At 59.8% G+C, this 25,441-nt stretch overlaps 2 protein-coding genes across 7 annotated transcripts; one reads left to right on the top strand and one right to left on the bottom strand.

Annotated features, from left to right (window-relative positions):
- Window positions 1-511: 511 nt before the first annotated feature.
- LOC119142513 (coiled-coil domain-containing protein 63-like) lies at window positions 512-10,329 on the top strand. 5 transcript variants are annotated; one of them, XM_037375556.1, is made up of 12 exons: window positions 512-810; window positions 3,902-3,991; window positions 4,411-4,574; window positions 4,717-4,906; window positions 6,038-6,157; window positions 6,640-6,821; window positions 7,374-7,555; window positions 8,071-8,291; window positions 8,747-8,821; window positions 9,224-9,416; window positions 9,792-9,989; window positions 10,172-10,329. In XM_037375556.1, the coding sequence occupies exons 2-12, from the start codon at window positions 3,980-3,982 to the stop codon at window positions 10,285-10,287; spliced, it is 1,653 nt and encodes a 550-aa protein (XP_037231453.1). In that variant the 5' UTR covers window positions 512-810; window positions 3,902-3,979; the 3' UTR covers window positions 10,288-10,329. The 5 variants fall into 5 exon arrangements, with proteins under 5 accessions (XP_037231453.1, XP_037231457.1, XP_037231454.1 ...); XM_037375557.1 differs by lacking the exon at window positions 512-810 and adding an exon at window positions 2,760-2,886; XM_037375559.1 differs by lacking the exons at window positions 512-810; window positions 3,902-3,991 and adding an exon at window positions 4,012-4,032.
- Window positions 10,330-11,912: 1,583 nt separating this feature from the next.
- Window positions 11,913-14,809, bottom strand: LOC119142512 (myosin regulatory light chain 2A, cardiac muscle isoform-like). 2 transcript variants are annotated; one of them, XM_037375555.1, is made up of 5 exons: window positions 14,568-14,809; window positions 13,582-13,686; window positions 12,298-12,373; window positions 12,167-12,215; window positions 11,914-12,056 (listed from the first exon to the last, which is right to left on the bottom strand). In XM_037375555.1, the coding sequence occupies exons 1-5, from the start codon at window positions 14,629-14,631 to the stop codon at window positions 11,961-11,963; spliced, it is 390 nt and encodes a 129-aa protein (XP_037231452.1). In that variant the 5' UTR covers window positions 14,632-14,809; the 3' UTR covers window positions 11,914-11,960. The 2 variants fall into 2 exon arrangements, with proteins under 2 accessions (XP_037231451.1, XP_037231452.1); XM_037375554.1 differs by lacking the exons at window positions 13,582-13,686; window positions 14,568-14,809 and having other exon boundaries at window positions 11,913-12,056; window positions 12,298-13,570.
- Between the last annotated feature and the right edge of the window lie 10,632 nt (window positions 14,810-25,441).

The raw sequence follows: 25,441 nt of genomic DNA, 5'->3' as shown, positions 1-25,441 counted from the left end.
CCAAGGGCTTGCAGGGAGCAGGAAGGGGCCGCCACTGCCTTCCCAGGTCCCACCACTCACCCCTGCAGGCCATGGCTCCTCAGGCCGCAGCACCCGTGAGGCAGATGGCGGCCACAGGTGTGATTTTGGTGCTGTTGGCCCTATTCTAGGGCTGGGGAAGCGGTGGATCCCCAGAGAGGGAGCGCACCCCTCACGCCCGTGGCCTCCTGCCAAGCTGCCGTCGGCCTCCGTGCGGGTGCCCGGAGGAGGCTGTACTGACAGAAGGCCGACCCCAGCCGCCGCCCCCCGCCGTCAGCAGACGCCAAACGCCCTTCTGGCCCTGCTCACGGTCGCGCTTCGCCAGGCCGGGCCGAACCCTGTGACCGCCCCGGTACCGTGTGGCGGCAGTGCCGCACTATTTCACCTCCCGTGAGCGGAAGGATTCCGCGAGAGCAGCACGTCTGCGAGTCGCTTCCCGCCCCGCGCTTCCCGCCCGGCCTGTAAAGGGTTCCCGGTGAGCCGCCCCCCCCTCACAGTATCCGTGCGCCGGCCGAGCTCGCTGAGGAGACGGCGGCCATTTTGTTCAGGGCTGGGTCTCTGCCGAGAGCAGCGGTCGAGCGGGGGAGCCGAGGGGGAAGAGCGAGAGGGAAGAAGGAGAGCGGGGAGGAGAGGAGGAAGGGGAGAAACGAGCCAGAACAAGGGGAGACGTGCCGGCCAAGCAGCGAGCGGAGGGAGGGGGAGCCTCGGGGAGGGGTCCGCCCTGCTGCTGAGAGGCGATGGCGGATATAGACAAGCTCAACATCGACAGCATCATCCAACGGCTGCTGGAGGGTGAGGGTCGGGGACGGCACGGGGCGGGGGGCCATGGTGGGAGGGGGGCGGGGGGCGGCCGAGCCGGTGCCCGGGAGCCCGCCGGTGCGGCGCCTCGGGGTCCCGCCTCAGCCGCCGCCGCGGGTGATGCACGGCGTCCTGCCTGCCCGGTGAGGTCGGGGGGGCAAAATGGAGGGGCGCCGAGGCGCTTTGTCTCGCCGGGGCTCGCCTCCGCCGCCGCCCCGGGCGGCTGTGCCTGTCAGTCCGAACTTTTCCTTCAGCCCTTGTGTTTCCGAGCTGTTTGTGCCCTCCGGTCCCCTCTGTGCGCCCGGTGCAGTGTTTGGACCAGCCGCCTGCCCTCCTCCTCCCCTGCAGCTCTAAGGAGGTGCTTCATTTAGGAGTGTTTACGTAGGGCACTGTTTAAAAAAAACCTGGAGTTTTCTCTTAGCTTCCGCACATGTACGAGGGCTCTGTGCTTGGCTGAGTAGTCGTGGGGCTCTGGAAATGAGACCTAGCGTGTTTAAAGGGTCTGTTGAGGCAGCTTTTCAGAAAGTCGGGAGGAGACTTGAGGATATCGTGGGTTTAGCTTTGATTAGCTGCTTGCATTAATGCTACCATAGGACTTTGGCTCATCGTTCGTATCATATGGTGACTTTTTAGGTGTGAGTAGAGGGTCGGGTTTCGGCCTTTCAGACGGTCTGTGGAAGAGCTTATTTTCTTGTGTTGTCAGTGCTTTGGGTTGAAAAGAGGTGCTTGAGAGTTTATAAATCAAAGGAAAACCTAGAAGTTGCAGGGGCTACCTTCAGCATCATCCCTTCAGTTGCACGGGTCAGCACCGGACTAGGATTTTGGACTAATCTTTCTTAGGGCAAAAGGCAGAGAAGTAGCCAATGGCACAATTTCCAGACTGCCAGCAGGCACTGTTTTTGGTGGCTGTTAACACCTCCTCACCCTGGGGAGTGGTGGCAGCATGGAGCTGGGTTCTCCAGACACCGAAGAACGCCGTGGACTTTGCTCTATAGTGGATCAGAGAAGGAACACAAAAAGGACAGGCACCGTGGACTGTATTTTGAGGCTGGACTAGTCCAAGCGAAGGGAGAGCAGGCTTTTGAGTCACCCAGTGGTATTGTTTCTGGAAAAATAATGTCCGCCCCTGCATCTCTACCTTTATTCTGAACTGGAGCTTTGGCCCTATTTCTGCTGAGGGTGAAGAGAAGCGAACCAGAGAGGAGGGATCTGCAGTATGAGACAGTCAGGGCCACCGAGACAGTGACAGCTTCATCCCTGGAGAGGTGGGGGTTATTATCCCACGGAGCTGTTGATCATGCAGGAATGGGATGAAAATCCCTGGGAGCTTCCCCCAGCCCCGCCGGGAGCCTCAGGCTTCAGTGCCTTCCCAGCATCGCTCTGCCCTCGGTTGTGATTTTTCTTACCTAGTGCCACATTCTGCTTTCTGCCATGAAAATCATTTCCAAGTAAATGCATCCTCAGAGCCTGTCCGTCTGGCTGTGAATTAGCCTGGAACTGGATGGCTGGCTTGTTAGCTCATCAGAGTCTCCGGGATAACGGCAAAGAGCAACCTCAGGAGCAATGTGCTGGCTGGGGATTTTGCTCATCGCCTTGAACTGGCCGCACCCTGCAACCTGGGCCACAGATGCCCTTCGCTCACCTTCAGCACCTCCTCTGTTCCCCTTCACCCCAGAGCTGAGTAAGCAACACCAGGTCTACAAAACACAGCCCTGCTGCAGCCTCCAGCGCTGTCTCGTGCTTCTGCCCTCCAGGGATCTCTGGGTTTGCCGAGTCCCTGGGAAGGAGCTGGCCACGCACTCCAGCTTATGAGGAAGGGATTATCACAGCTCTTGTGACTCAGCCCGTGGCTCCCGTGTGCTTCCCTGCACGGAAGGGAGAGAAGCAGGCAGGAATCCTCAGTTTGTCCCCTCTACCGGGCTGCCAAAGAGTCTCTGTCCCCAGGGACATTCCCCAGGCCGGCAGTGCCAACCATTGGTGCTGTCCCGACGGCAGGCATCTTGAGGGTGTCTGGATGCTGAGGGCAATGGCAGTGATGTGGTGATTGCAGCCTCTCCACAAGGAAGACAGGTAGGAAGGCCAGGGAGCCGGCTGTGGGGCCGGCAAGGAAGGGAAAGCAGCTCTGTGGCCCCAAAGTGCTGCTGGGGATGGTGAAGCCCTGGGTGCTGCTTTCCAGTTGGAGCAAAAGGCTTCCAAGTCCCAAATTACGGGCTGATTCAAACACCCCAAAGGGAAGCAAGAACGGGTAAAATGTGGGTTTCTGCTTGCTGTGGACATGCAGCCAGGGAGATGCTGGAGCACATGCTTCAGGGCTGGCTGTGGGACACGGAAACCACTTGGGTCTGTTTCGCGTGGGCTCCCAGCGCTGCCCATGGGGTGGGTGGGGGTGCCCCGGCCGCCCCCTTGGTGACAGTCACAATGGAGACCCCATCCATGCTGCGGTGGGACCTGGCAACGGGGCCAGTGCCTGTTCCACAGAGCCTGGGGCAGGGAGCAGGGAGGGCTGGCTCCCTGCCAGGCTCTCCTCTCTCCTGCACTTCCCGTGGGAGGCAGGGGGCTGCTCTTTGGGAATATCTGACTGCCACCGTGGTCCCATCCCCTGGCTGGAGAGGAACCGCAGCACCCTGCGGTGGGGTGAGCAGCGCTGGGGGCAAGAGGGGAGCCCGGGGGGCTGCAGCAGGGCTGGGGGGGACCAGCGGTGGGGGTGAGGGCTGCGTGGTCAGCCCCAGCGCCTTCCCTGCCTGCGGCGGGACAGGGGCTGAATCCAGGCGATATCCCCCACTTACGCTCCCCGGGGGCTCTGCCCGCCGGCATGGGGGGCCTTGGCCTCGCCGGGATTTCTGTGGAAACCCAGGTACTGGACAGGGTGGAACAGCTCAAACCATCTGTTCTTCCCCTACTTATAAACTCAACAGGAGGAGTGTGTTTTGCGATGACATCACTACGGATGCTCTCCTTTTATTCATCGCGCAGCCGTCTGTGATGGTTTCCTCATGTGCCAAACACACGAGCGGGTGCTGAGGGACGGGCAGGGGGACACAAACACCCCCTTAACCAGCGTTTCATTTCTCCCCTTGGGAAGCAGGTCTGTCCCCGCAGAGGCTCCATCATCCCCTTCCCGAGGCGTCTGCAGAGCAACCAGCAGAGTTAGCTGGAAGAAACGATGGACTCCAAGGTATAAAGTGAAGCACAAACCCAAGGTGAACTTCTCTGCAGGTGCAGGTCTGCCACGGGGACCTCCCCTGCAGAAATAAACGTGGCGGTGCGGTCAGCCGGGCAGGCGGTGGGGAGCCAGGCTTGCTTTGGCCGGCAGTGTTGGGTGGTGGGGGGACTAATTCTGCAGCCCTCCTGTGCTGGGCACGAAGCTGTGAGGCGGCTCGGCAGCTCTCATGGAGTTGGTTTGGATGACTCAGTGTTTTGGGTGGTCAGGCATATTGTGACGTCATGAATACTGGGTGGCAGCGAAGAGCTGAAGGTGGTGACAAACGGCTGGAGGTGGTGGTGCCATCCACCCGCTCCCCAGTGTCCAGCTCTGCTGTCTACCGCTGCTGGTCGTGTTTGCTCAAGTGACCAAGCTCTCCCTCCCTGTGGCAGTGGGGAGAGCCCTCTCTGGAGCAGAAGGTTTTGGACGTGCCCGCGATGGAGAAAAAAAAGGTGTCTGAAGCCGAGTTCAGGAGACTGCAGAGAGAGTTTCAGAGAGCAGCGGAGAAGAGGAAATCTTACAGTGCCAACGTGAGGCAGCAAATGCAGGCTCAGGAGTGAGTGCAGCTTTGTGTTTGGAAAGTTCCTCCATGCCGAGATCTGGGGACCCCGGTGCTGAAGTGAGGAGGGGTGAGGACTTGCTCCGGTATTGCAGGTGGGATGTGCTAAAGGTCATTTGTTGTCGTTGTGTTTTTACAGAAAAGAAATAGCGTCGCTGACTCAAGAACGCAAAGAGGTGTTATTAACGCCGAGCCAGATCCCATCCCCAAGAAATAGGATGCGGGATGAGAGGAATTGTACGGGGCTCCAAGGCCTTTTGCAGACCAAATATCAGTGTGATTCCCTGATTAAAGACAGAAAAGCCCTGTTAGCGGAGCTGGACAAGGAGGTAAGAGCATCTGGAGCGTTCCCTGGCTGAGCACGGTAGAGCAGTGCAGAGTCACAGAGTCAACCCTATGTAAAACGCACTTGGTTCAGGCTTTGGAATATAATGCTGCCTCCTGGCAAAAACCACAAGACAATGCCAAGCGGGCAGAGCCAGGCTCCCATTCAAGTCAGCACTGGCTGGAAACGTAAGGTCTGACTCTCAACCACCTTCTTGTCCCACGGGTCTCTGCAGCTGCTCTTTGACGGCACGCGCCTGCCTGGGGTCACACAACATCCCTCTGCTTGTCCCTTGAGGGGTTTTTTTTTCCTCATGTAAAAAAAAAAAAGACAAAACTGGAACAGTCAGTTGTGCTGCCTGAGACATGGGAAATAGAGGAGCAGCAACATCTAAGGGATGTCCCATCACTTCTCCTGAGGACAGTCTGGTTGGGTTTGGTCAGTGGTGGGGTGGCATGCCCAGGGCAACCCAGGGCTACAGAAGTGACAGGTCCCTGCAGCTTTCTGCTCTGGACAAGCCACCCATGACGGAAGCCAGGGAACATGCTCAGGTGGTTTGCAGGTGCTAGATGTGCTGTAGAGTTTTCCGCAACAGGGTTAGCTTTCAATCAGGGATCTCTTGGCTGAGTCATACCTCTCCCACCTGCCCCCGGCTTCGTTGTTCTCCAACTACTTCGCTCTTCTCATGGATTTATTTCCTCTGGCAGCTGCCCACTTCTGACAAAAGTTTTCCTCCACTCATTCCCAGGGAGTGCTGCGCAGACCCCTGTCTGGCCAGCACTCTACCCCTACCAAAAAGCCACCCTCCTTGCCTCTTCTGCTCGGCACAGAGTGCTGCTGTGCCGCCTTCAGCACCTGCTGAATTTCCCTCCAGAGGCAGCTGCGTTTCCTTTGCCACACGAAAATAAACCCATTCCTAGTTACAGCGTATGTTTCTTGAGTGTGCAGGGTGGGATCCCTTGGGATTAAAGCTGCCGCTGTAACTGTGAGCTCCTTAATGACATGGTTGCTGTAGTTCAGGTCAACAGGGTATTTTCTTTGGCTAAGTGTCCTGCCAAGAGTCCAGAACGTAGGGGTGGAGATTATACTGACTTTTTTTTCCCCTCTCTTTCTTTTTTCTAACCTGTACGTGCAGATACTAGAGCTGGAAAAAAAGATGGCGAGGCAAAACCGGGCGGCAGTGAAGGCGAAGCAAGCAAACAGTAGCAAACAGCTGCAAAAGCAGATTGAGACACTGGAGCTGCATCTAAACAACGTAAGCAAACATTTTGCAGACCTCCGGAGACCATGTGTGGGGCCACACTGGGGCCTGTGTGCAACCCCCTTTTTGGCCAGGACCAAGTGTAATGCTGCAGATGCATTTGGTTGAGACAAACTGCATAAAGGAGGAGCTGGCTCGTTCCTCTGGCCTGCTTGCTCCCAGAGTATCTCAAAGGCTCCTTCAAGCTTGGTGAGCCAAATGCAGCACTTGGGCCATGCCAAGAAGCCTGAAGGTCTGCACCTGTTTAGTGATAAACCTGAGCTGCCTGCAGCCACCTTGCCTTGGACACCACCAGCTCCTGGTCTGTGCCATGATCAGCCTAGCCTGCTGTTACCTCCCCTGTCTTGGGGAGGGGGATAGTACAGGAGCAACTTCAGAGAAGAGATTTGTCCCAGCTGTGGTCAAGGTCTTTCAGCAGAAACCTGACGCCCCCAAGTCCCGCACCAGCTTCAAACCTTTTGCTTGCCTCTCCCCAGGTCACCGTCCATTTCCATACCATCCTGTCCAGAAACAAAGAGCTCCGAGAAGAGATTGAAAAGCTGCAAATCCAGAAAGCTCTTTTGGGCAAGCTCTCCTTGAAGCTCCATAAGAAGCTGGCTCAGCAGAGGAGAAGGATGAACAGTGCCGCTGAGCAGTGCACACAAGGCTACAAGCAGCGGTACGTGGCCTTGTGAACCCTCTGTGGCAAACTTGGCGCTGGTGGGCAATGCCAGCGACGGGTGTCGATGTAAAGAGAGGCCATCTGCAACTTCAGAGAGAGGATGCACCCGCTGTTGTCTAGAGCTGGGTGCTAAGGCTTTGGTGCTTGGTCAGTGCAGGGAGACCGGTACCTCCAGGGGGGTTTACTCCGCCTATGCCAGATGTTTCTCAGGATGTGGTGAACTGCCCTATGGAGCAGCCTCTTTCCCCCCGAGTCCCATCTCAGCCTGCATGGGAGGGTGCAGCAGACCTGGAGCAGAGACCAGCCAGCTCCAGGCAAAGTGAGCTTGGCTGCCACAGCTGGGTGCTGTGTCCGAGTACAAACCCCCAGCCAGAGCTGTGTTAGCTGCTGCTGGCCTCGGGCTAACGCAGCTGCATCTGCATGGGAGCCGGCCAGCGTGCACAGCATCACGGGGGTTTTGCTCGGCCAGGCACAGAGATGCATGGGAATGGGCAGGACTACAAATCCTTATACCTTCCCGTGGTGTAACCTGCTGCTCTCTGTGCTCAGGATGGGGGCTCTGGCAAGGATTGCAGCCTTGAACAAAAGACACATAGAAGACACAGTCCAGCGCAATGTTGAGCTGCAGGAGCAGAAGCGTGCCCTAGAAAAGGAGAACAAACTGAAAAACTTCATGCTGACCAAGTGCAGAGATCGCTCGGAATTGGAGGAAGTGGCCAAAAAGAGAAAAGGTACCAGATGAGAGAGAATACCTGCAACTGGTAGCACAAGCCAGGAGTTGGCAGAGTTGCCCAAGGGGGTTGCGTATAGAAGCTTATGGCTCTGCACCCCAAAGGCGGGACCTCTCCCCATAGCTCTGCACCCCAAAGGCGGGACCTGTCCCCTGCCTGCAGGCTCCTTCACCCAGCCTTCAGCCTACAAGTGGAAAGGATGAAGAGTGATAACCAAGTGAAAGCACCCAGCATCATGTGTCTTGGGGTGCCCTTGGGGCAGAGGGAGGGGTGGGGAGGCAGGGAGCTGCCCCTATGGCTCCTTTTGTCCTCTTGGGGAAGGATCCCACCGTGTTTGCCCCGTTCCCATGAGGACAGGGAGCTCCCTGCTTAGTTTTGGGTGAAATAAAGACACTCTCTGCCCCTCTGGCCCCAGGCCCCACGCCAAACCTCAGGGCACCTGCAGGGAAAGGCTCTGCAAAGGGAGCCCTGCAGGGACACGCACAGCCAGGCCTCTTTTTCCATCTCTCCCTCAGCCCTGAAGGCAGCCCAGTGGGCCAAGCAGAGCCAAATGGAGAGCTTCGAGAGCCAGGAGGTGGCTTACAGGCGCCTGCTGGAGCTGGCAGAGGACGGGAACTTTGACCGCCTGGTGGATAACTTGATCGAAAAGGAGGGGAAGAACTTTGCCTCCTTCATCTACATCACTGAGCTGAAGAACGAGATGGAGAAGATGAAGCAGAGGATCAAGGATGTCCAGGTCTCTTCCAAGCTCTTCATGTCTGCCCTTTCTCAGCTGGTGCTTTGGGGCTGGCGTGGGTTTTTTTCCTCTCCCATGTGTCCGGCCTCGCTGCTCACAGCGGAGCCCAGCTCACAGCCTGCCACACGGGTGGGATTAGGGGAATGCAAAGCGGTAGCCCAAAATAGAACTCCCACAGACAGAAGGCTGTGTTCTCAGAGCTAAAAGTGTCTCAGTGCTGCCACCGTGTACCCAGCAGTATGCAGGAGGGCCAAGAGCTGCCTCGGCCTTGAGTGGGGCTGGCTGGAGTGAGAAGGGGGGTCATGACTTGTCCTCCTGCCCTGGGGACAGTGGTCCCCAGAGGGGTCAAGTGGGATGTCCCTGCTCCCAGGGTGGAGGGATGGTCCCCAGCCTCTCTTGGGCACATCTGGTGAGCATTCAGCCAGTATGCCCTCCATGTGCTTGTGTTTACACAGGACGAAATTACGACCCTTATGATGGACCGGGAGGACGCAGAGACGGGCAACTTCCATGTCCTGCAGGAGCTGGAGGTATGGCAGCCGGGATTTCCCTCTGCCAGGGCAGCAGAAGCCTGTGTGTCCCGGCATGTGTCCTAGCGAGTGTGGTCCCGTCAACACCGCTCTGGGCAACGGCTGGAGAGGCATGGGCAGAAAAGGGCCCTGCATTGGCTTTGGCAGCCCTGTCTCCCAGTGCATGATGAGAGGGTGACTGCAGGGCTTCTGCCAGCCCTGGTTCTCTGGCACCTGGGGCCTGGGCTGTGGCATGGGGAGCTTGGGATCCCCTTCACAGAGCCTTTCCCCTGCAGGGATGGGAGCATCCCACAGCCCCTCCTGGGCCGCCTCCAGTGTCCGGACTGGACTTGGCCAGGACTTGGGGGTGGGGGGGCGCGAGCAGGGGGCTGTTGTGACACCTGGCAAAACCTTTGCGGATAGGAAAAACTAGCGGAAACCACGAGGGAAGCCAACTGGTGCGAAGAGAGATGCAAAGAGAGCAGCAGAGTCCTGGGCCAGATCAAATGTGGCGTGGAGGCCCTTTTGGAAGTAATCGGTGGCGATGCTACGAAGACAACGGAGCAGCTTGGAGAAAATGGGCAGATCACGGATGGGAATCTGACGCGGATTTTAGGTGGGTCAGGGCTGCCCGCCTTCGCTTGCCACATGGCCCAGACCTTGTCTGTCCACCCCCTGCTTGCCCCGTGTTTAGATTGAGCTGGTTTCCTGCCCCCACCCCGTCATGCACGGGTGTCCCTAATGGGAATTTGCGATGCCAAATCCCCAGGAAATTGAGGAGCCAACCGGGACGTAGAACCACCCCGGTGGACCCCCCAGGCCCCCATGTTGGCTCTGGGTGTGGGACCCAGCCTTGACCCCTCGCCCCTGGGGAGCCTGACGGCACTGCCTGGGGGGAATCCATGGGTCCTGTGCCCAGCAGACCGCCGGGGCGGCGTTTGGGCAGGGCCCGGTGGAGGGGCCCTGTGGGACAGCATTCCCTCCCACCCAGGTCTCGTGGAGAAGGAGACCAACGAGCTCCTGCTGATGGAGAGCGTCCTGCGCTACACGCGGGCTGAGGGCTCGCAGCCGGCCCAGCCCTTCGCCAGCCCGCTCCTGGGCACCACCAGCCTCCCGTGGGTGATGGATCGGGCCCGGCTCTGCCCGCCGCCCCCCGCCCTGGACAGCACCCCCGCCGACATCGCCGCCTGTGAGTGAGGTGGGAGGGAGGGGCTACGGCCAGGCAGACAGCCAATCCACAACCCCCTCATGGCCGCCTGGCCAATCCCCCGCTGCCACCTCTCCTCCCCAGCCAATCCCCACCGGCCTGTCCCACCCCACCACATCTATAAGGCCTGTGCCGGCAGACACGGGTGTCCTTTTCTTGGGCAGGGGAGGTGCCGCTGGGCCACGGGCAGCTGCACCAGCTGGTCCTCCAGAGCTGCGAGAAGGAGCTGGGCCACGCTGCCGCTGCCGCCAAGAAGGGGAGCAAGAGCCTCAAGGAGTGAGAGCCCGGCACGGAGGGATGAAATAAACAGTTCCGCTCCTCAGCTGCCCCTCTGCTTCTGCGCCCTGGACATCCTTCCATCTCCCAACACCTTCTGCGGGCTTCAAAAGCTTGCCGGCTGATATTTCGGCACGGCTTGGCCCACTGCTGACAGCAGCCATGGCCGGGGGTGGGAACAGCTGCTCTCCGGCGGGGGGGCCGTTGCCGTTGCTCAACGCCACGCGCTTCCCGCAGCTGGGCATCGCGGGAGTGGTGCACCGGGGACATGGTGACCACAGTCCCGGTCCTGCACCATGCCTGCCCGAGGGGCTTGGTGAGGCCACGGGGGGATGCAGAGCGGGCTCGCGGGGCTTTGCCTGCTAAGCTGGGAGAAGCCGGCAGCTCTCTGCTGCCTGAAGGAAAGCTGAGCTCAGCGCTGGTCCTGGGCTGGTGGGACCAGGTGGCTGCTAGCCACCAGCCCTGCGTGAAACAGCCTGTTTGGGTCTGGGAGCTGGGCCACGCTGGGAACCGAGGAGGCAAGGGGAGGAGAGGGCACGCGAGGGTGATGTGCAGGGGCCGGGAGGCTGGGGCAGGGGGGTCTGGGAGGGCGCGGGGGCTCCCGCCGGGCACAGCCGCACTGCGCAGACACACTAGAAACTGGAGCTTTGGCCCTATTTCTGCTGAGGGTGAAGAGAAGCGAACCAGAGAGGAGGGATCTGCAGTATGAGACAGTCAGGGCCACCGAGACAGTGACAGCTTCATCCCTGGAGAGGTGGGGGTTATTATCCCACGGAGCTGTTGATCATGCAGGAATGGGATGAAAATCCCTGGGAGCTTCCCCCAGCCCCGCCGGGAGCCTCAGGCTTCAGTGCCTTCCCAGCATCGCTCTGCCCTCGGTTGTGATTTTTCTTACCTAGTGCCACATTCTGCTTTCTGCCATGAAAATCATTTCCAAGTAAATGCATCCTCAGAGCCTGTCCGTCTGGCTGTGAATTAGCCTGGAACTGGATGGCTGGCTTGTTAGCTCATCAGAGTCTCCGGGATAACGGCAAAGAGCAACCTCAGGAGCGATGTGCTGGCTGGGGATTTTGCTCATCGCCTTGAACTGGCCGCACCCTGCAACCTGGGCCACAGATGCCCTTTGCTCACCTTCAGCACCTCCTCTGTTCCCCTTCACCCCAGAGCTGAGTAAGCAACACCAGGTCTACAAAACACAGCCCTGCTGCAGCCTCCAGCGCTGTCTCGTGCTTCTGCCCTCCAGGGATCTCTGGGTTTGCCGAGTCCCTGGGAAGGAGCTGGCCACGCACTCCAGCTCATGAGGAAGGGATTATCACAGCTCTTGTGACTCAGCCCGTGGCTCCCGTGTGCTTCCCTGCACGGAAGGGAGAGAAGCAGGCAGGAATCCTCAGTTTGTCCCCTCTACCGGGCTGCCTGAAGAGTCTCTGTCCCCAGGGACATTCCTGGGGCAGGGGGTTCTGGGAGGGCGCGGGGGCTCCCGCCGGGCACAGCCACACTGCGCAGACACACCACGCCAGCCCAAGCACCGCTCACACCAGCGGCTGGGTTTCCTCTTGCCAAGGGCAGTTTAATGTGGATGCCATTGACGCATTCCCCAAGGGGAGAGGTAAAGGGTCCCCCCGCCCCCCGTGCACCCCAGACAGAGGTGATCCTGCCAGCCCCAGTGCCGAGCGTGGGCTAGTCCTCTTCACCGTGCGTAATGATGTGGACAAGGTTTTTATAGTCCAGGTTGCCAGAAATGTCCGGAGGGAAGGCTGCGAACATCTGATCGACCTGCCGGGAAACAAACGGGTTGAAAAGGCAGCGCAGAAGGGCTTTGTGGCTGGGGGTCTGTCGGGGTGGAGGGCACAGGAGGCTGGCGGAGGGTGGGAAGGAGCTCGTACCTCTTCCTGGGAAAACCTCTCGCCCTGCGTCATCAGCATTTCTTTGATGCTGCAAACAAGAGCACGGTGAGCACCAGGGAGGCCTCGGTGAGGACACCCCCCTGCCCCCCGTCGAGGCACCCCTTACTCACTAGGCAGATTTCAGGCCTTTCCCCTCTGGATCGAACACCTTGAATGCATTCAGGATTGTCTCCTCCGGGTCAGCACCTGCGGGTGACATGGCCACAGCCGTTGGAGGTGGCGGTGGAGGAAGCCAGCTGCAGCCTCCTGCTTCTCCCAGCCTTTGGGGAGAAGGTGAGGGCCAGGCTGGGAAGTGGGGGGCCCACAGGAATGCTGACCCTGCAGCTGGGACCTCGACCGTGGGTGGTGGCATGTAGAGGAGCAGACATAGGGCCATGGTGTGCCCACAGAGCAGGCGGTGTCACCACCGCCCTGGCGTCCGGCAGCTATCTAATCTTTTGGGTGTATTTATAGAGCTCCAGGCACAGACTCGTGGGGCCTCGTAGCCTTCTGCAGATCTGCCGGGGGGCTGCGTGCCTTGGCTTGTGTAAGTGATACAGGGTGCAGCTGGATGGGCCCCTTGGGTCAAACCCATGCTGTAGGTAGGGCCCTTGCCAGGGTGGCACTTGGTGGCACCGTTGCTGTCAGCAGGCTCAGAGGCACTGCAAGATCTCCTGGCCCCTTTTTTCTGGAGGGACAGCAGCAGCACAGCCTGTTGGTTTTTTTAAACGGCTGTGGAAACTGAGGCATGGGGACCTGCTCCTCCCCCGCAAGCGGCTGGGGAGACATGGGATGAGATCCAGCTCTCTGCATGGGCAGCCCCAGCCCTGCCTTTGGGACTGTTGGTATGGCAGGTTGGCACGAGTTTTGGGGTGCAGGGACCTGCCTGGGGACAGCTGCTCAGGGTACATGGCGCTGAGTTTGTCCTAGCTGTGGTGCCTTGGGATGGGGAGGCGGGGGTAGTGCCCAAGGCCACGATTTGGAGGACAAAGACTGGAGCTCTTGGGGAGAGGGGTTCTTGCTGGTTATGGTCCCAACAAAGCCTCTCTCTCTGGGGGGGGTCCCTGTGTTGCAACTGGGAGAAGGTGGCACTAAAGGGTGTGGGAGGGGTGGGTGAGGGAGATCATTTCACAGGTATCCCCGGGTTGTCCCTAGGTGTCACCTCTTGGCCGTGGCGTGGGAGGCATCTTTGCTCTGACCCACTCCCCAAGCTCTGCACACCGCAGCATGGCAGTCGGTGCCACCTGCCTTTCCTTGAGCAGCTCCCATCTGAGGCCTCCAAGGAGTCTCTGATGGGTCTCGCCTGGAATGGTGATGGAGATCCTGGGAGCTGGGTGGCCTCCCCACGTGGGACGGGATATTAGTGATGGTGTGGGTGCCCACCAACCCCGCCAGCTTCCCGGGTGCCCCCTCACCTTTCAGTTTCTCTCCAAACATGGTGAGGAACACAGTGAAGTTGATGGGGCCGGGTGCCTCCTTGATCATCTCATCGATCTCCTCGTTTTTCACATTCAGGCGTCCTAGGGGAGAGCAGCGTTGGGCGACTTGTGTGTCCACGTCCTGCTGCAAATTCATGCAGACCTCTGCGCTCCGCTCTACATACTGGGGGCTAGAAGACACAGCACAGGAGCCTTCCCCTGGAGGATTTTGCCCCCAGCCGAGGGAAGCGGCACAGCCCTGGGGAGCCACCTTTGATAAGGAATGGCAGTAGCAGAAGCGATGATGGGAGAATCAACGTGCTGGCTGAGGGTGGGTGGGCTGGACATGTCCAGCTCTGGTTTCTCGGGCTGCAGGATCACAGCAAAGAAGGCTGCAAAGGACTGAGCTGTGCCGCTTCCCTCCTGCACGGCCCCATGGATCAGCCTCCTTCAGCCCTCCTCAGAAGCTGTTTTGGGTCAAACCCACCAGCACTGTGGTTCCCCCTGGCCCCCAGTGCCAGAAACGAACAGGACTGAATGCCTGCGTCCTCTTCCCTGAGCTTGGGGTGTCTTTGGGACTCCCCAGCCCCATCGCTGCTTCGTGCTGACCTCCACGACGGGAGAGCCAAGGTTGCAACTTCAGAGCTTCCTACAAACCCCGTCAATCCCTGTAACGCCCGTACACCCAGGGATGCTGTGGGACGGGCACAGCCAGGCAGGGAGCATTTGGCTGTGTGACCCAGGAGCTGGCTCTCTCTGGTACCTACGGGATAAACCACCCGCTGCTGCAGGAGCTGCTCCGAGTCACCCGGCGTGGGATCTCACTCCCTAACAGAACTGGGTTTGGATCAGGCAGTTTCCAGCAAAACAGGAGATCCAGTTAACTGCCGGGGCTTGGCTAAAGGGGGGCTCACAGCTGGTTTCTCACTTAGTAAGTCTAACGTTGTTGAAGCTCCTGGGGAAGGTCCTAAAAGGGGGCTCACCGAGTGCAGCAAACGTGTCTCTCAGATCTGCCTTGTTGACGAAGCCATCCCGGTTCTGATCCATGATGTTTTAAAGCTGGTGCCGGTGGCCACCCTGTCCCTGGAGTTCACGCCAAGGGGGCTTGTGGGGTTTGCAGGAGCAGTCTGGAAACTAGGACCATGCGTGGCAATCAGTTAGCTGAGGGGAATGTGCTCGAGCTTGTCTAGACAACAATTAACATGATGGGGCATGTTTACAGAGCACAGGGAAGTGGGAGACGGATGGCGCCAAGGATGGCGCCAAGGAAAGGTAACACCTTGCTGTTAATTGCTGGTAGTTAACCACCAACCAGGGATTGCCTAGTATGCAATGCTTAGCTTCAAGAACCAATTAGTTTAAAACGCGCAGCTTCTGAAAGTGTATAAAAACGCGTGCTTCTGTACAATAAATTGACATTTGCTTGCATCAAGCTGCGTCCCATCTCTTCATTCGCCGCAGGGGTTGGCCCATGTGTCCCAGTGCTGGCTGGTGGCCGGAGGCCATCTCCTCTGCCACAGACGGCTTCTGTGCCCTCAGCCACGTCCCTGCACCTCAGCTGCCATTGCAGGGGGGCTTGGGGGCATCCTTCCCTTTCCTTGCACTCCCTCCCTGCATCCCCCTTCTGCTGGCAGCATCTTCGGGAGCTCTGGGAGGGTTTTATCCATCTCTCCTTCGTGTTCAGAAGGTTTGCATGTTTAACAGCTTGTTCCAAACAGACTTAATTTAGCATCTTTGCCTGATTCAGCTCCATTTTCACTCGGACGGCGGCAATAACCAGGAGGATCTGCCCAGCTCAGGGGTCTGGGGAAGAGCTGCCACCCACAAAACCAGGGGCTGGCTGGGCCGGGGACAAGGCAGGTCACGGGGACGAGGATGGAGAATACCCCCATCCCTGGGCTGTGGCCTGTCCCAGGGATGTGCCCCGTGCTGGGCGCGGGATGTGGCCCCAGGACGATGCAGCTGTGCTGGCCTCCCGAGCCAGAAATAGCAGCGTTATCTGCCATGCGCACGCCCAGACGCACCGCAGTCGAGATAATGTGGGCAAAGCAGTCAAAAAGGCAAATTAATTAAAGCGCATGTGCTAATTGTAGGGGGCATGTGCCTGAAAATAAGTAGCCGCGGCAGAAGCGTGGCCGGTGGGGGGACCCAGGCACCCGGGGGCACCGAGGGCTGAGGCCAGGCACAGCTCAGTGCACGCGCTGCGGGAGCTGCGGTGGGCACCGAGGGGAGGCGGAGGGGCGCTGTGCCCCCCGAGGCGGCTCAGCCTGCGCTCCTGTGCCCCCCTGCGCCCCCCTGTCCCTTAGTGTCCCGCTCGGGTGCCGCCCCAGCCCCCGCAGTGCCCCCCGTGCGCCCCCGCCCCGGCCCGCTGGGACGCGCTGCAGCGCGGCGGCCGCCGCCAGGTGGCGCCATTGTAGCGGGCGCGGTGCGGGCGCTGCCTGGTCCCTGGGCGCTGGCGGGTCAGGGAGAGGGGAGGGGGCAGGCGGAGATGGGAGGGCAGGGAGAGGGGAGGGGGCAAAGGGGAGATGGGAGGGCAGAGGGAGATGGGAGGGCAGGGAGAAGGGAGGGGGCAGGGCGAAAGAGGGAAGGGCAGGGAGAGGGAGGGGGCAGGGGGTGATGGGGGAGCAGGGAGAGGGGAGGGGGCAGGGGGAGAGAGGGCAGGGCAGGGAGATGTGATGGGGCAGGGGGAGAGGGAGGGCAGGGAGAGGGGAAATGAGAAGGCAGGGAGAGGGGAGAGGAGAAGGCGTCGACGGGAGAAGGCAGGGAGAGGGGTGAGGGCAGGAAGAAATTTGGGGAGAGGGGAGAAGGCATGGAGAGGGGCAGGGAGAAAGGGGCAGGGGGAGAGGGCAGTGTGGGGGGCGAGGGCAGGGAGAGGGGCAGGGGAAGAGGGATGAGGGGAGAGGGCAGGGAATGGGAGGGACAGAAGGGAAAGGAGCAGAAGGGGGAGGTGCAGGGAGGAGCGAGACAGGGAGAAGGGTAGGAGGGAGAGGGCAGGCTGCCATGGAGTTACAGCAGCCGCGGTGATGGGCTGCCGTGCTGTGCAACACTTCAAACCATTTGGGAGAGCACGGCACAGAGGCTGGAACAGCTGGTGCCCCGCTACGGAGCATGGCTCCTGCCTCCCTGGGCCAGGCAGAGCCGGGCATCGCTGGCATCGCTGGGCTGACCCTGGCCTCTCGGCTGCAGGAGGCAGAGACCCTGCTGCAGGGGGCACGGGGTAGGCAGGGGAGCCCCTGCCAGGGTCTTCCAGACCCCAGGACCCAGCTCCGCTTGGTGACAGCTGACAGGGCCATGCTGCTTCATGGGATGGGAGCAGGGCTCCGGCAGTGGCCCTCTGGGTCCCCATGAGGGTCTTTCTGCTCTGTGCCCCGGGCTGAAGCTGGGCCCCAGCTCCTGGCCAGCCCCAGGACCTGATGGCGCTGCTGTCCCTTGGTGTGGCGCCTGCCATCCCCCTGCCCATCCTTGGGATAAGGCTCACCGTCACCGTCACCGCTGGCCCGTCACCGCTGGCCTGCGCCAGCATCACCCCTCGGCCACCTACCGGGGCCAGATCACCGCACAAAGGACCTACCATGTGGATCGCAGATGTCAGGAAGGAGAGAATAAATGCCTGAAATGGGAGTATGCTGAAATCCTTTTCTTTTTTTTTGTTTAAAGTACACAGAAAAGCCCCTTCCATATTTTAATGAAAAGCCTTTCAGAAGAGGAGGCAAGAGGCTGCCATTTACAACGGGCTATTGTCAGGCGCACAAAGCAAACCCTTCTGGAGACAAACTGATTTATTAACCCGCACCTCGCAGCCCTCCCCCGGGCGGGCGAGCCCTTAGGGGCGGTGGGCGGTGGGGCCGGGCTCCCCCTGCTCCCCCGGGGTTCCCCGGGGTCCAGAGGGACGCTGCCCAAGGGGACACGGGGACACAGGGGGAGCAGGGATGGAGGGTGCTGCCCTGCACCTCTCCATCCCTCTGTGTGGCACAGGGCACAGCCCCTCTCCTCTTCCTTACGGCTCCCATCGATTTAATAGTGATTTGGCCAAACAGAAACATTCCTCCAAAGCCCACAATTTAATTTGCTCACCAAAGATGCCGTTAGATCTATTTCTGACTTACGAGCAGGCTCCCCTGTTCCCTCAGCAGCAGAGTGGGGCAGTGATGTATGGGCATAAGATCAGCTTTGTGGGTGCGGGGAGAAGGTCCCCTTGGTGCGACCTGTCTCTGATGGTGCCCAACAGCAGATACCTGGAACATCTTGGTCATGAACAGATTGAGCCATCCCCAAGGGGAGGACACCTTGACACCTTGGCATCAAACAGCAGAAACCAACTCTCACCTCAGCTAAGAGCATCCATCCCACCTGGGTTTATTGACCCACCTGTAACCACCCACCACCACCACCACCACCAGCACCAGCACCACCAGCACCACCCCCCAACCCCAACCCCAAGCCCAAGCCCAAGCCCAAGCCCAAGACCAAGACCAAGCCCCACCCCCCCACCCCCCCACCCCGCCCTGTGCAGGGCCCTGAGAGAGGGATGGAGGGATGGAAATGAATTCCCCTGGAGGGATCCCCGCCTTGCACAGCTGGTGCTCTCACTGCTGGCTAATTGCAGCCTCATTAAGCCAAAGGTGAGACACTTGCCTGGCACCACCAGCAGACCCAACCTCATTACAAATCTCAGTGCCTTCCAGGGGGCTCAGGTTTTCTGGTTTTTGTGGTTGTGGGGGCTGAGAGAGGATCTATTTATTTCCAGAGCAAAGCTGGGTGCTTGACTTGGGTGTACTCCAGCAGGGACAGTGCAGAGGCTGGTGATGGTTGGGGTCTTGGTGCATCCATGGAGTTTGCTGTTGATGCCAGTGGTGCTGAGGTTTCAGCTGAGTGTTTGCAACTGCGTTGGGCTTCACCAGTTCCAGGCGGGCCGGGTGCTTTTGTTGCTGCACTGTGAGCAGGACCTGCCGCGGGAGCCCACTTCTCCAGCCAGCTCTGGAGGTGGGGAAGGAGCTGGAGCGGGGGTCTTGGGAGCGTCCAGGCTCTCTCTAACACAAGCCGTCTTGGCTCTTGCAAATCCTTTCTTTGAACTTTGATTTTCTGTTCACTCGTTCTTCTGCCTGAGGCGTTTTGCAATTGTGGGATTGTGAGCAGCTCTGAGTTTCTCTGACTGGAAGAGATGAGAAAGAAGAGATCATTTCCTAGCCGCTTGTGCTACAGCGTGGTACCAAGGTCACTTTGGGTGTCTGCCTTACCCTTTTGGACAGTTTTCCTGGTGCCGGTGAGCTTCAGATGGCGAGAAGGGAAGGAGCAGACCTGTCAGAAGCACCCGCAGAGCCGGGTGCGGTTTGAAGGCTACTCCTCTTCTTCAGTATCTTCTGAACTCCAGCTATACTTTTTATTGGAATTCCAAGGGTTCTGCAAAATGCAAGTAACGTCAGCAGGATGATACCTGAGCTGCCAGGTGGGGCCAAGCCCCGGGATGGGGGGGATGCTGTTCTCTCCCCAGCCATGTGCAGGGAGAGGCTCCAGTGCCACAAGAGCCACGGCAGTGAGAGGAGCCAAGAGCTTTGGGGCTGGGATGGTGGAAGACCCCGAGTGACAGCTGCAGGAGTGCTTGTCCTGGCTTTGCTGGCATCCATGTGCACGGGTAGTGGAGGCTGCCGGGATGGCTGACCATCTTCCTCCAGCCCCTCCAACTCCTCCACTGGGATCTCCGCCGTGGCAAGCGGTGACGGGTAAGATGGGAGGAGCAGCACGCTGGTGAGCCAGGGGGCTACTGCGTGCTGCCCTCAGCCTCCCCGCAGCTTCAGAGGCAAAGCAGTGCCCGGGGCTGGTGAGCCTGGGCCAACGCTGCAAGGCTGCATCCCCCTCCATGGGGGGGGTGGGGGGTGGGCAGCTTGCCCCACGCTGGGCCTTGGGGACCAGAGAAGGGCTGTGGGTTTGTGTCACCACCTGGCAGGAGCCCTGGGCTCTTCCATGCGCAGAGGCGTGCACGTGTCTGCACAACAGCTTGGGGTGTTACCTGCTCCTTAGCAGGAATATTAAAACGCTGCACTTGCTTGGTCTGCAAATACCCGCTGCAAAACGTACCCGAAGGGGCAGCTCAGCCCTTCTCCGCTGAAAAGCGAGTCACGGCCGGTGATGCTGGGGTCCCTCTGGTGCAAGCACGGCGGGAGGTGGGTGGGGTGGGGTGGCTGCTTGCCCCTGGGCAAAGGGAATTAACACTCAAAGCTCAATTAACATTGCATAGTTGGTTTGACAGGCTGTGGGGCAGAGGTGGGAAGTTATTCGGGTTGTTTTGGGGTAGGAAAGCCACGGGGGTATTTCTTGGCCAGGTTTTGGTAGTGCCCAGGCGCTGCTGGCTGCTCTCCGATGAAGTTGGTCAAATTCTTCCGTGCCCAGGCACGTTAATTTAAAAACAGAGCCCGAACGTGGCCTGGACGTTGGGATTTTTCCTGGAGCGCGTTTGCTGGAGCAACTCCCACCAGGGTCAAAGGTGCTGGATGTGTCAGGTTAAGGGAGGGCAAGAGAAAAACCCAGCCCCCGCTGAAAAAGTTTGACGGGTGGCTGCTGGGTGGCCGTTTCCCACCTTCCTGCGGCACTGGGTGTCACGGAGCCAATTGCGGCTGGGAAAGACCTTGGAGACCCTCAAGCCCAACCGCTGAGCCGGGTTCTTAAAGCGCTGCTTTAAGAAAATACTGATTTATTGGGGGGGGGGCGGGGGGGGGGGATCGTTGCGCCGAGGTGCTGCGCCCCTTCCCCGGCGAGGTCCGGCGGGATCCCGGAGCCGGGGGGGGGAGTGTTCCGGTGCCGGGGAGGGGGGCGGCCCGTCCCTCCCCGCGGGGCGCGGCGGCGGGCGCTGCGCTGCGCTGCGCTGTGCTGCGCTCCCCTCCGCGCCGCTCCGCGCCCCTCCGCGCCGCCGGGCTCCCCCAAGATGGCCGCCGACGTGGGATCGATGTTTCGGTACCGGACGCGGTTTGATGTCCGCCGGCTCCAGGTTGGTGGCGGCGGCGGCGGCCGCGGGGCTGGCGGCGGGGGGGGGATCCGGGCGGCCGCCCCCCCCCGCCCGCTCCCGCCCTCCCTCCGCCCGCCCTTCCCCATCGATAGGTATCAGAAATTGATCCCCGCCGCCGCCGCTCTTTGTTCGGCGCCGCCCGGGAGCATGGAGCAGCGCTAGCGGCGATGGAGCCGCCCGGCCCCCGCCCCGCCGCCCCCGAGGTGACAGCGGGGCCGGGGGGGCGGCCGCCGCTCCGCCCCGGCGGGAGGGAGGGAAGTTGCGCGGGATGAAGTTGCGGGGAGCGCGGCCCCCCGCGCCGCTCCGCCAAGTTTGTGGCGGTGCCCGCCCGCGGAGCGCAGCCGCAGGTGCCCGCGGGCCGCCAAGTGTCCCCGCCGCCTGTCGCCCCCCCGCCGCGGCGGGGCCGGCCCGCTCCCCGCTGCCCGGGGCCGGCGGGGGCGCGGTAGCCCGGGGCGGGCGGAGCGGCGCCGGCCGGAGCCCCGCCGCGCTGCCATTGTTACCGCGGGCCGGGGCCGGCCGGCGGCGTGCGGGACCGGGGCGGGCTGCGGCGCGGGGGCGGGGGGCGCCTTTGTGGCGCTGGGCAGGTCCCGGCCGCCGTGCCCCGCCGTGGTGCCCTCGGCGGTAACGGTAAGTCCTTTGTTAACGCGGGCGGGGGGAGGCTGGTCGGGGGGTGCTGGCAGCCCGTGACCTTAAATAGGCACCGCGGTCGCGGGGAGGCGGCTAATTAACACAATAGCTCGCCCAGCGTCATGGGATGAAACCCAGCCTGGCTCTACTACAGAAGCCGAAAGGCTGGTTGACACGGACATGAAATGGGTTCATCCCTGTAGGATATTACGGAGTTTAAGACGTAGCACGCTTCGTAGGGGAGTAAACAAATGGGAGTGCGATTTCTGGGGCTCCGGTGCTGCAGCAACAGTTCCAGCCTTTCATACATTTTGGCTTTGAAGCGGATCCCGTGCCGCATCTGTGCTAGGCGACCCGAAAAGTACCGCAGGTAGCGCGGCCGGCCGGCTGGCCACGACTGCTCAGCTCGGGCATTGTGGCTGGGCAGGATTAGGGCGCTCGGCGCCGGGGCTGGGCAGCGTTCCCCGCTACGGCACGCTGGGGACCTGCGGGTGCGCGCAGACCGTTATGGAAAGGCAAAACGCTGGCGGCTACTTTTCCGTGGGTCTGTGGCAGGGGGAACTTTGCCGGCGGGGCCGGGCGGTGGGCAGCCCTCCATCCCGGTGGGGGGGGTGGGGGTCGGTGGGCAGGCTCCGTCCCTGCCGTTCTGCTGGACCAGGTGGCTGTGGCTGGGTGCAGAGCGGGAGAGGGAGCGGTGGGGATTGACTTCTGGGCAGGCTTCGTCGCCTCGCCGGGATGATGGTGGGAAAGGTGACCTTGTGCCAGCTTGGCCTAATGCCCTCTACTTAAAAAAAAATAAATAAAAAAAATGGGGGGGGGGGAAACGAATTAAAAAAGAGGAAACAATCCATTCATATTTTCCAAGGAGTTTTTCCTTATTTTTCTTTCCTCCTTTTTTTTTTTTTTTTCTCCTTCCTTATTAATGCATGTGTCTAAGCAGCTCTGCTGGCCTGGGGCTGGCTGGGAAAGGCAGAGTTTGAGCAACCCTGATGAATTGGTAGGCATATATGAAACATGTAGATAATGTGCTACTCGGCAGCACTTTGATTGAAACGACTTGTTTGCTGATGATATTCAGTGGTGTGACTGAAACTCGCCTCCCAGGGTGGAGACAGTCTCAGGCACTGAAACAGGCTGGACGTGTATTTTTAGTAAAGTAGTATTTTCAGCTCAGGATTTGAATTTTGTGGCGATTTCCTCATCCCTCTCTGAGTCACACCCCAAGTCCTTTCTGTTGTTTATTGCAGATGTTGAATGCTACAATCATCCGGGAGTTAAGTGCTTGTTTTTTGGAGGAAGAAGCTAATATTCCTTAACGTGGTTTCTTGCCTCAGCCTGCAGGCAAGGATTTAAGCCAGAAACACCGTCAATCGAGTTTGCCCTGCCAGCATCAACTCACCTTGGAGGTGTCAGCCCTGCAACGGTGCTTAACTCACGATGCGCCTCCCCAGCTGGATGCTGGCACCCGTCAGGGCTGCATCCTAAAAGCTGGTACCCTGGGGTTTCCCTCCTTGCCTTTACACTTTACACACATTTCCAAACTCTGCACCAGTCAACAGACATTCAGAGCACCGAGAAGCTTCAACACAGGGATGGAGCAGGGGTCTGTGGGCTGCCGGCACACCGGGCTTGTGCCACAGTGCCAAAAGGGAGCAATGCTGTTGTGGTTTCCTATTTGCCTTCTCTACTCTGTGCCGGGGCAGACTTGTGTCCCCTGGCAGGACCACCTGTGTCCGGGGAGGATGCTCGCTGCCGGAGCAGAGGAGCTGCTGGAAAATCTCTCTTGGAAGCCCAGCAGTACCAGTTTACTGCAGGCAGAGGAGAGCAGGCTGAGCCCTCACCATTAAGCAACACGCTCTTCCCGCTGCGGTGCGTCCGTGCTTAACTTGCCATCGGTCAGAGAAAGACAACACACGTGGGGACGAGTGTGTGTGGCAATGCGGGGCCTTCCCAAAGCGTCGGCTCTTGCGCTGGACTGGAGCGGCAGATCTGGAGAGGGCCAGACGGGCTGTCGGGAGCACTGAGCATCAGACACCGTGTGGCCTCTGGAGCTTCAGGGCTGGGTTGCTTCTCCCTGGGGGGTGCATCCCAGGACGTAAAGCCCCCATTCCTGAAGCATGGGTGTCCACAGTCCTCCTGGCGTGCCCGGGGTGAGAGCAGCAGGGATACAGGGACTGTCTGGCAGCAGGGCCATCCCTGCACGGTGCTGACTGCTGGTTGCATCGTCTCACTCAGCCCCAGCTTTGGGGACACCAGTTTTTGCCAGAGAAATGGGTGGGACTCCCTGCAGAGCCCAGCTGGGCAAAGGTGCCTGGGTGCTGTCCCTTCCCACCTCCTCCTGGGGACTTCAGAGCCCGTTGGGCCATTTTGCAACCCAGCAGAGGATTTCCCGCTGGCGAGGGCTACGCCTGCCCTCTGAGAGCAGTGTGTCCAGCTACGTCCTTTCCTCCTCCTGCAGGAGCAAGAAATTGGACAATGAAAATGGAGCTGATTGCTTGAGAGACGGCACGGCGGCCTGGGGCCAGGGGATGGCACAGCGCAGCATTTTAAAACTGCAGGTAAGTGCCCAGTGGGATATTTTGCCAGCTCAGAAGGAGGTGGGAGAAGGCTCTGCGCTGCGCCGGGGAATACGCTGCACAGGCGGGTTTCGAGAAGCAGCACAGGTTGAGCTGGTAAATTATGAAATGCCACACTTGAGGTCTGTTATATAATGTCCCTTTACAGAACCTGGGAGCTAAATATAAAAGAGACTTACGTTTGGGGCTGGTGTAAAGCGATGCTCCAGAATGGGGTTGTGTGGGAAGGAGCGCTCTGCAGCGCTGCGAGAAGCGGAAAGGCTTTCGAGACCCTGGTTTCGACTCCCAGCTTCCATAGCTTGTTTTCTCTGCAACCTTGCGAAAAGCATTTACTCCCTGGGTCTCAGTTTCCCTCCCTTTAAATCAGGAACAGTAAAACCTCCATTTCCTTGCAGCTGCATTGTCAAGATTAATTCATGTTTGCAAAGTGACCTGAGAATCTATAGAAAGCCCAACAGTACATCATTATCCCGATCTAATCTTGGCATATAATATCAGCGGGCCAAGTTCCCCTCCCACACTGGAGGAGAAGGGGTTGTGCCAGCGTAGGTGAGGGGAAAATTCCAGCTGAGACCATTTTGTTTTCTTTGAGGAAATTCCCCTCTTGGTTAGCTCTGAACAGAAGGATCAGCTCCCACACAAATCGGCTCATGCCGAAGTGCAGAGGGGTTAATGGCACTTTTGGATGGCTCGTCCTGCCTCTCCAGGATGCTGATGGTGATGCTGAGCTCCCGCAGGACCTGCTGCTGCCTCGCTGGCTCCTGCTGCTCCCAGGTGACAAGGCTGGGAGCATCTCCCATGGGAAATGCAAGCAGGAGCAGAGCAAAATGCCCTAAGTGCCAGGATCCAGCCTGCTTGGCAGTGATCTGGGGCTGTTTCACACTCCCTCAGCTCCTGCCCTCTTCCGCTGTATTTCCACCACTGAGCCCAGCGTGGCCCCCAGCATCCTGCTTTGCTTGGAGGATGCTCCCTCCTGTCCCTGTTCTCCATGAAATGCTGGGAACAGCCTGGCCTACCTTCCTTCTTCCTCTCTGCATGCAGAGAGAAGACCGCAGATGCTGGACGGTCACAGGGGAGATAGACTGGTTTTCAGGTCAGGTGTGACTGTTGGATTTGGGGGCTCAAGGAAGCCAGGCGCAGACTGAAGGAGAGCTAAAGCACGGGATGTCAGAGGAAAGGTGAGGGTGAGCAGGGGATGGTGCTGCCACAGCCTAGTTGCTGCAGTGATGGAGGGATGCAGAGATGGAACTAGGATCAGCCTCGTTCAGCTTCTCTGCCAGCGCAGAGACACCAAGGGGCAGCTAACAGAGGGCCTGCCCCAGCCCGCAGGACCGGGGAGCAGCTCACCTGAGCTCACAGCGCTGCTCATTTCCCCCCGGAGGTGGCTGACATCCCATTCATGGGTTACCTGCAGACGGGAGAGCGAGAGACTGCTCCATCCCTTGTCTTTTGCTGGGACAGGGATGATGCAGAGCATCGTGGTCCCTGAGCGGAGGCTGAAATGGGGGTGTAGGAGCCCCAGGAAGCCTTGTCACCCCCCTTGCAGCCCTCCCCGCTGTGCAGTGCCCATTGGGAGCCGCATTTCACAGCCCGTGTCTGGCTGCATGGCTGGGACCTGGCCAAAGTGGATGCGCGGCCCCTCCAGGTACGATGT

This window comes from Falco rusticolus, chromosome 1 (assembly GCF_015220075.1).
Source record: "Falco rusticolus isolate bFalRus1 chromosome 1, bFalRus1.pri, whole genome shotgun sequence".
Taxonomy (NCBI): domain Eukaryota; kingdom Metazoa; phylum Chordata; class Aves; order Falconiformes; family Falconidae; genus Falco; species Falco rusticolus.
Note: the sequence above shows the minus strand (reverse complement) of the source record. Positions and strands in the feature narration are given on the sequence as shown.

What these genes read in the sequence shown, in the direction of transcription:
- LOC119142512 (XM_037375554.1), bottom strand. Translation starts at nt 12,563, where the DNA reads ATGGCCCTATGTCTGCTCCTCTACATGCCACCACCCACGGTCGAGGTC. An exon ending in AAAGGCCTGAAATCTGCCTA is followed by an intron (nt 12,216 to 12,297) that starts GTGAGTAAGGGG and finishes TCTTGTTTGCAG; the next exon opens with CATCAAAGAAATGCTGATGA. An exon ending in AGAGGTTTTCCCAGGAAGAG is followed by an intron (nt 12,057 to 12,166) that starts GTACGAGCTCCT and finishes GTTTCCCGGCAG; the next exon opens with GTCGATCAGATGTTCGCAGC.
- LOC119142513 (XM_037375556.1), top strand. An exon ending in AGTGGCCAAAAAGAGAAAAG is followed by an intron (nt 7,556 to 8,070) that starts GTACCAGATGAG and finishes TCTCTCCCTCAG; the next exon opens with CCCTGAAGGCAGCCCAGTGG. An exon ending in AGAGGATCAAGGATGTCCAG is followed by an intron (nt 8,292 to 8,746) that starts GTCTCTTCCAAG and finishes GTGTTTACACAG; the next exon opens with GACGAAATTACGACCCTTAT.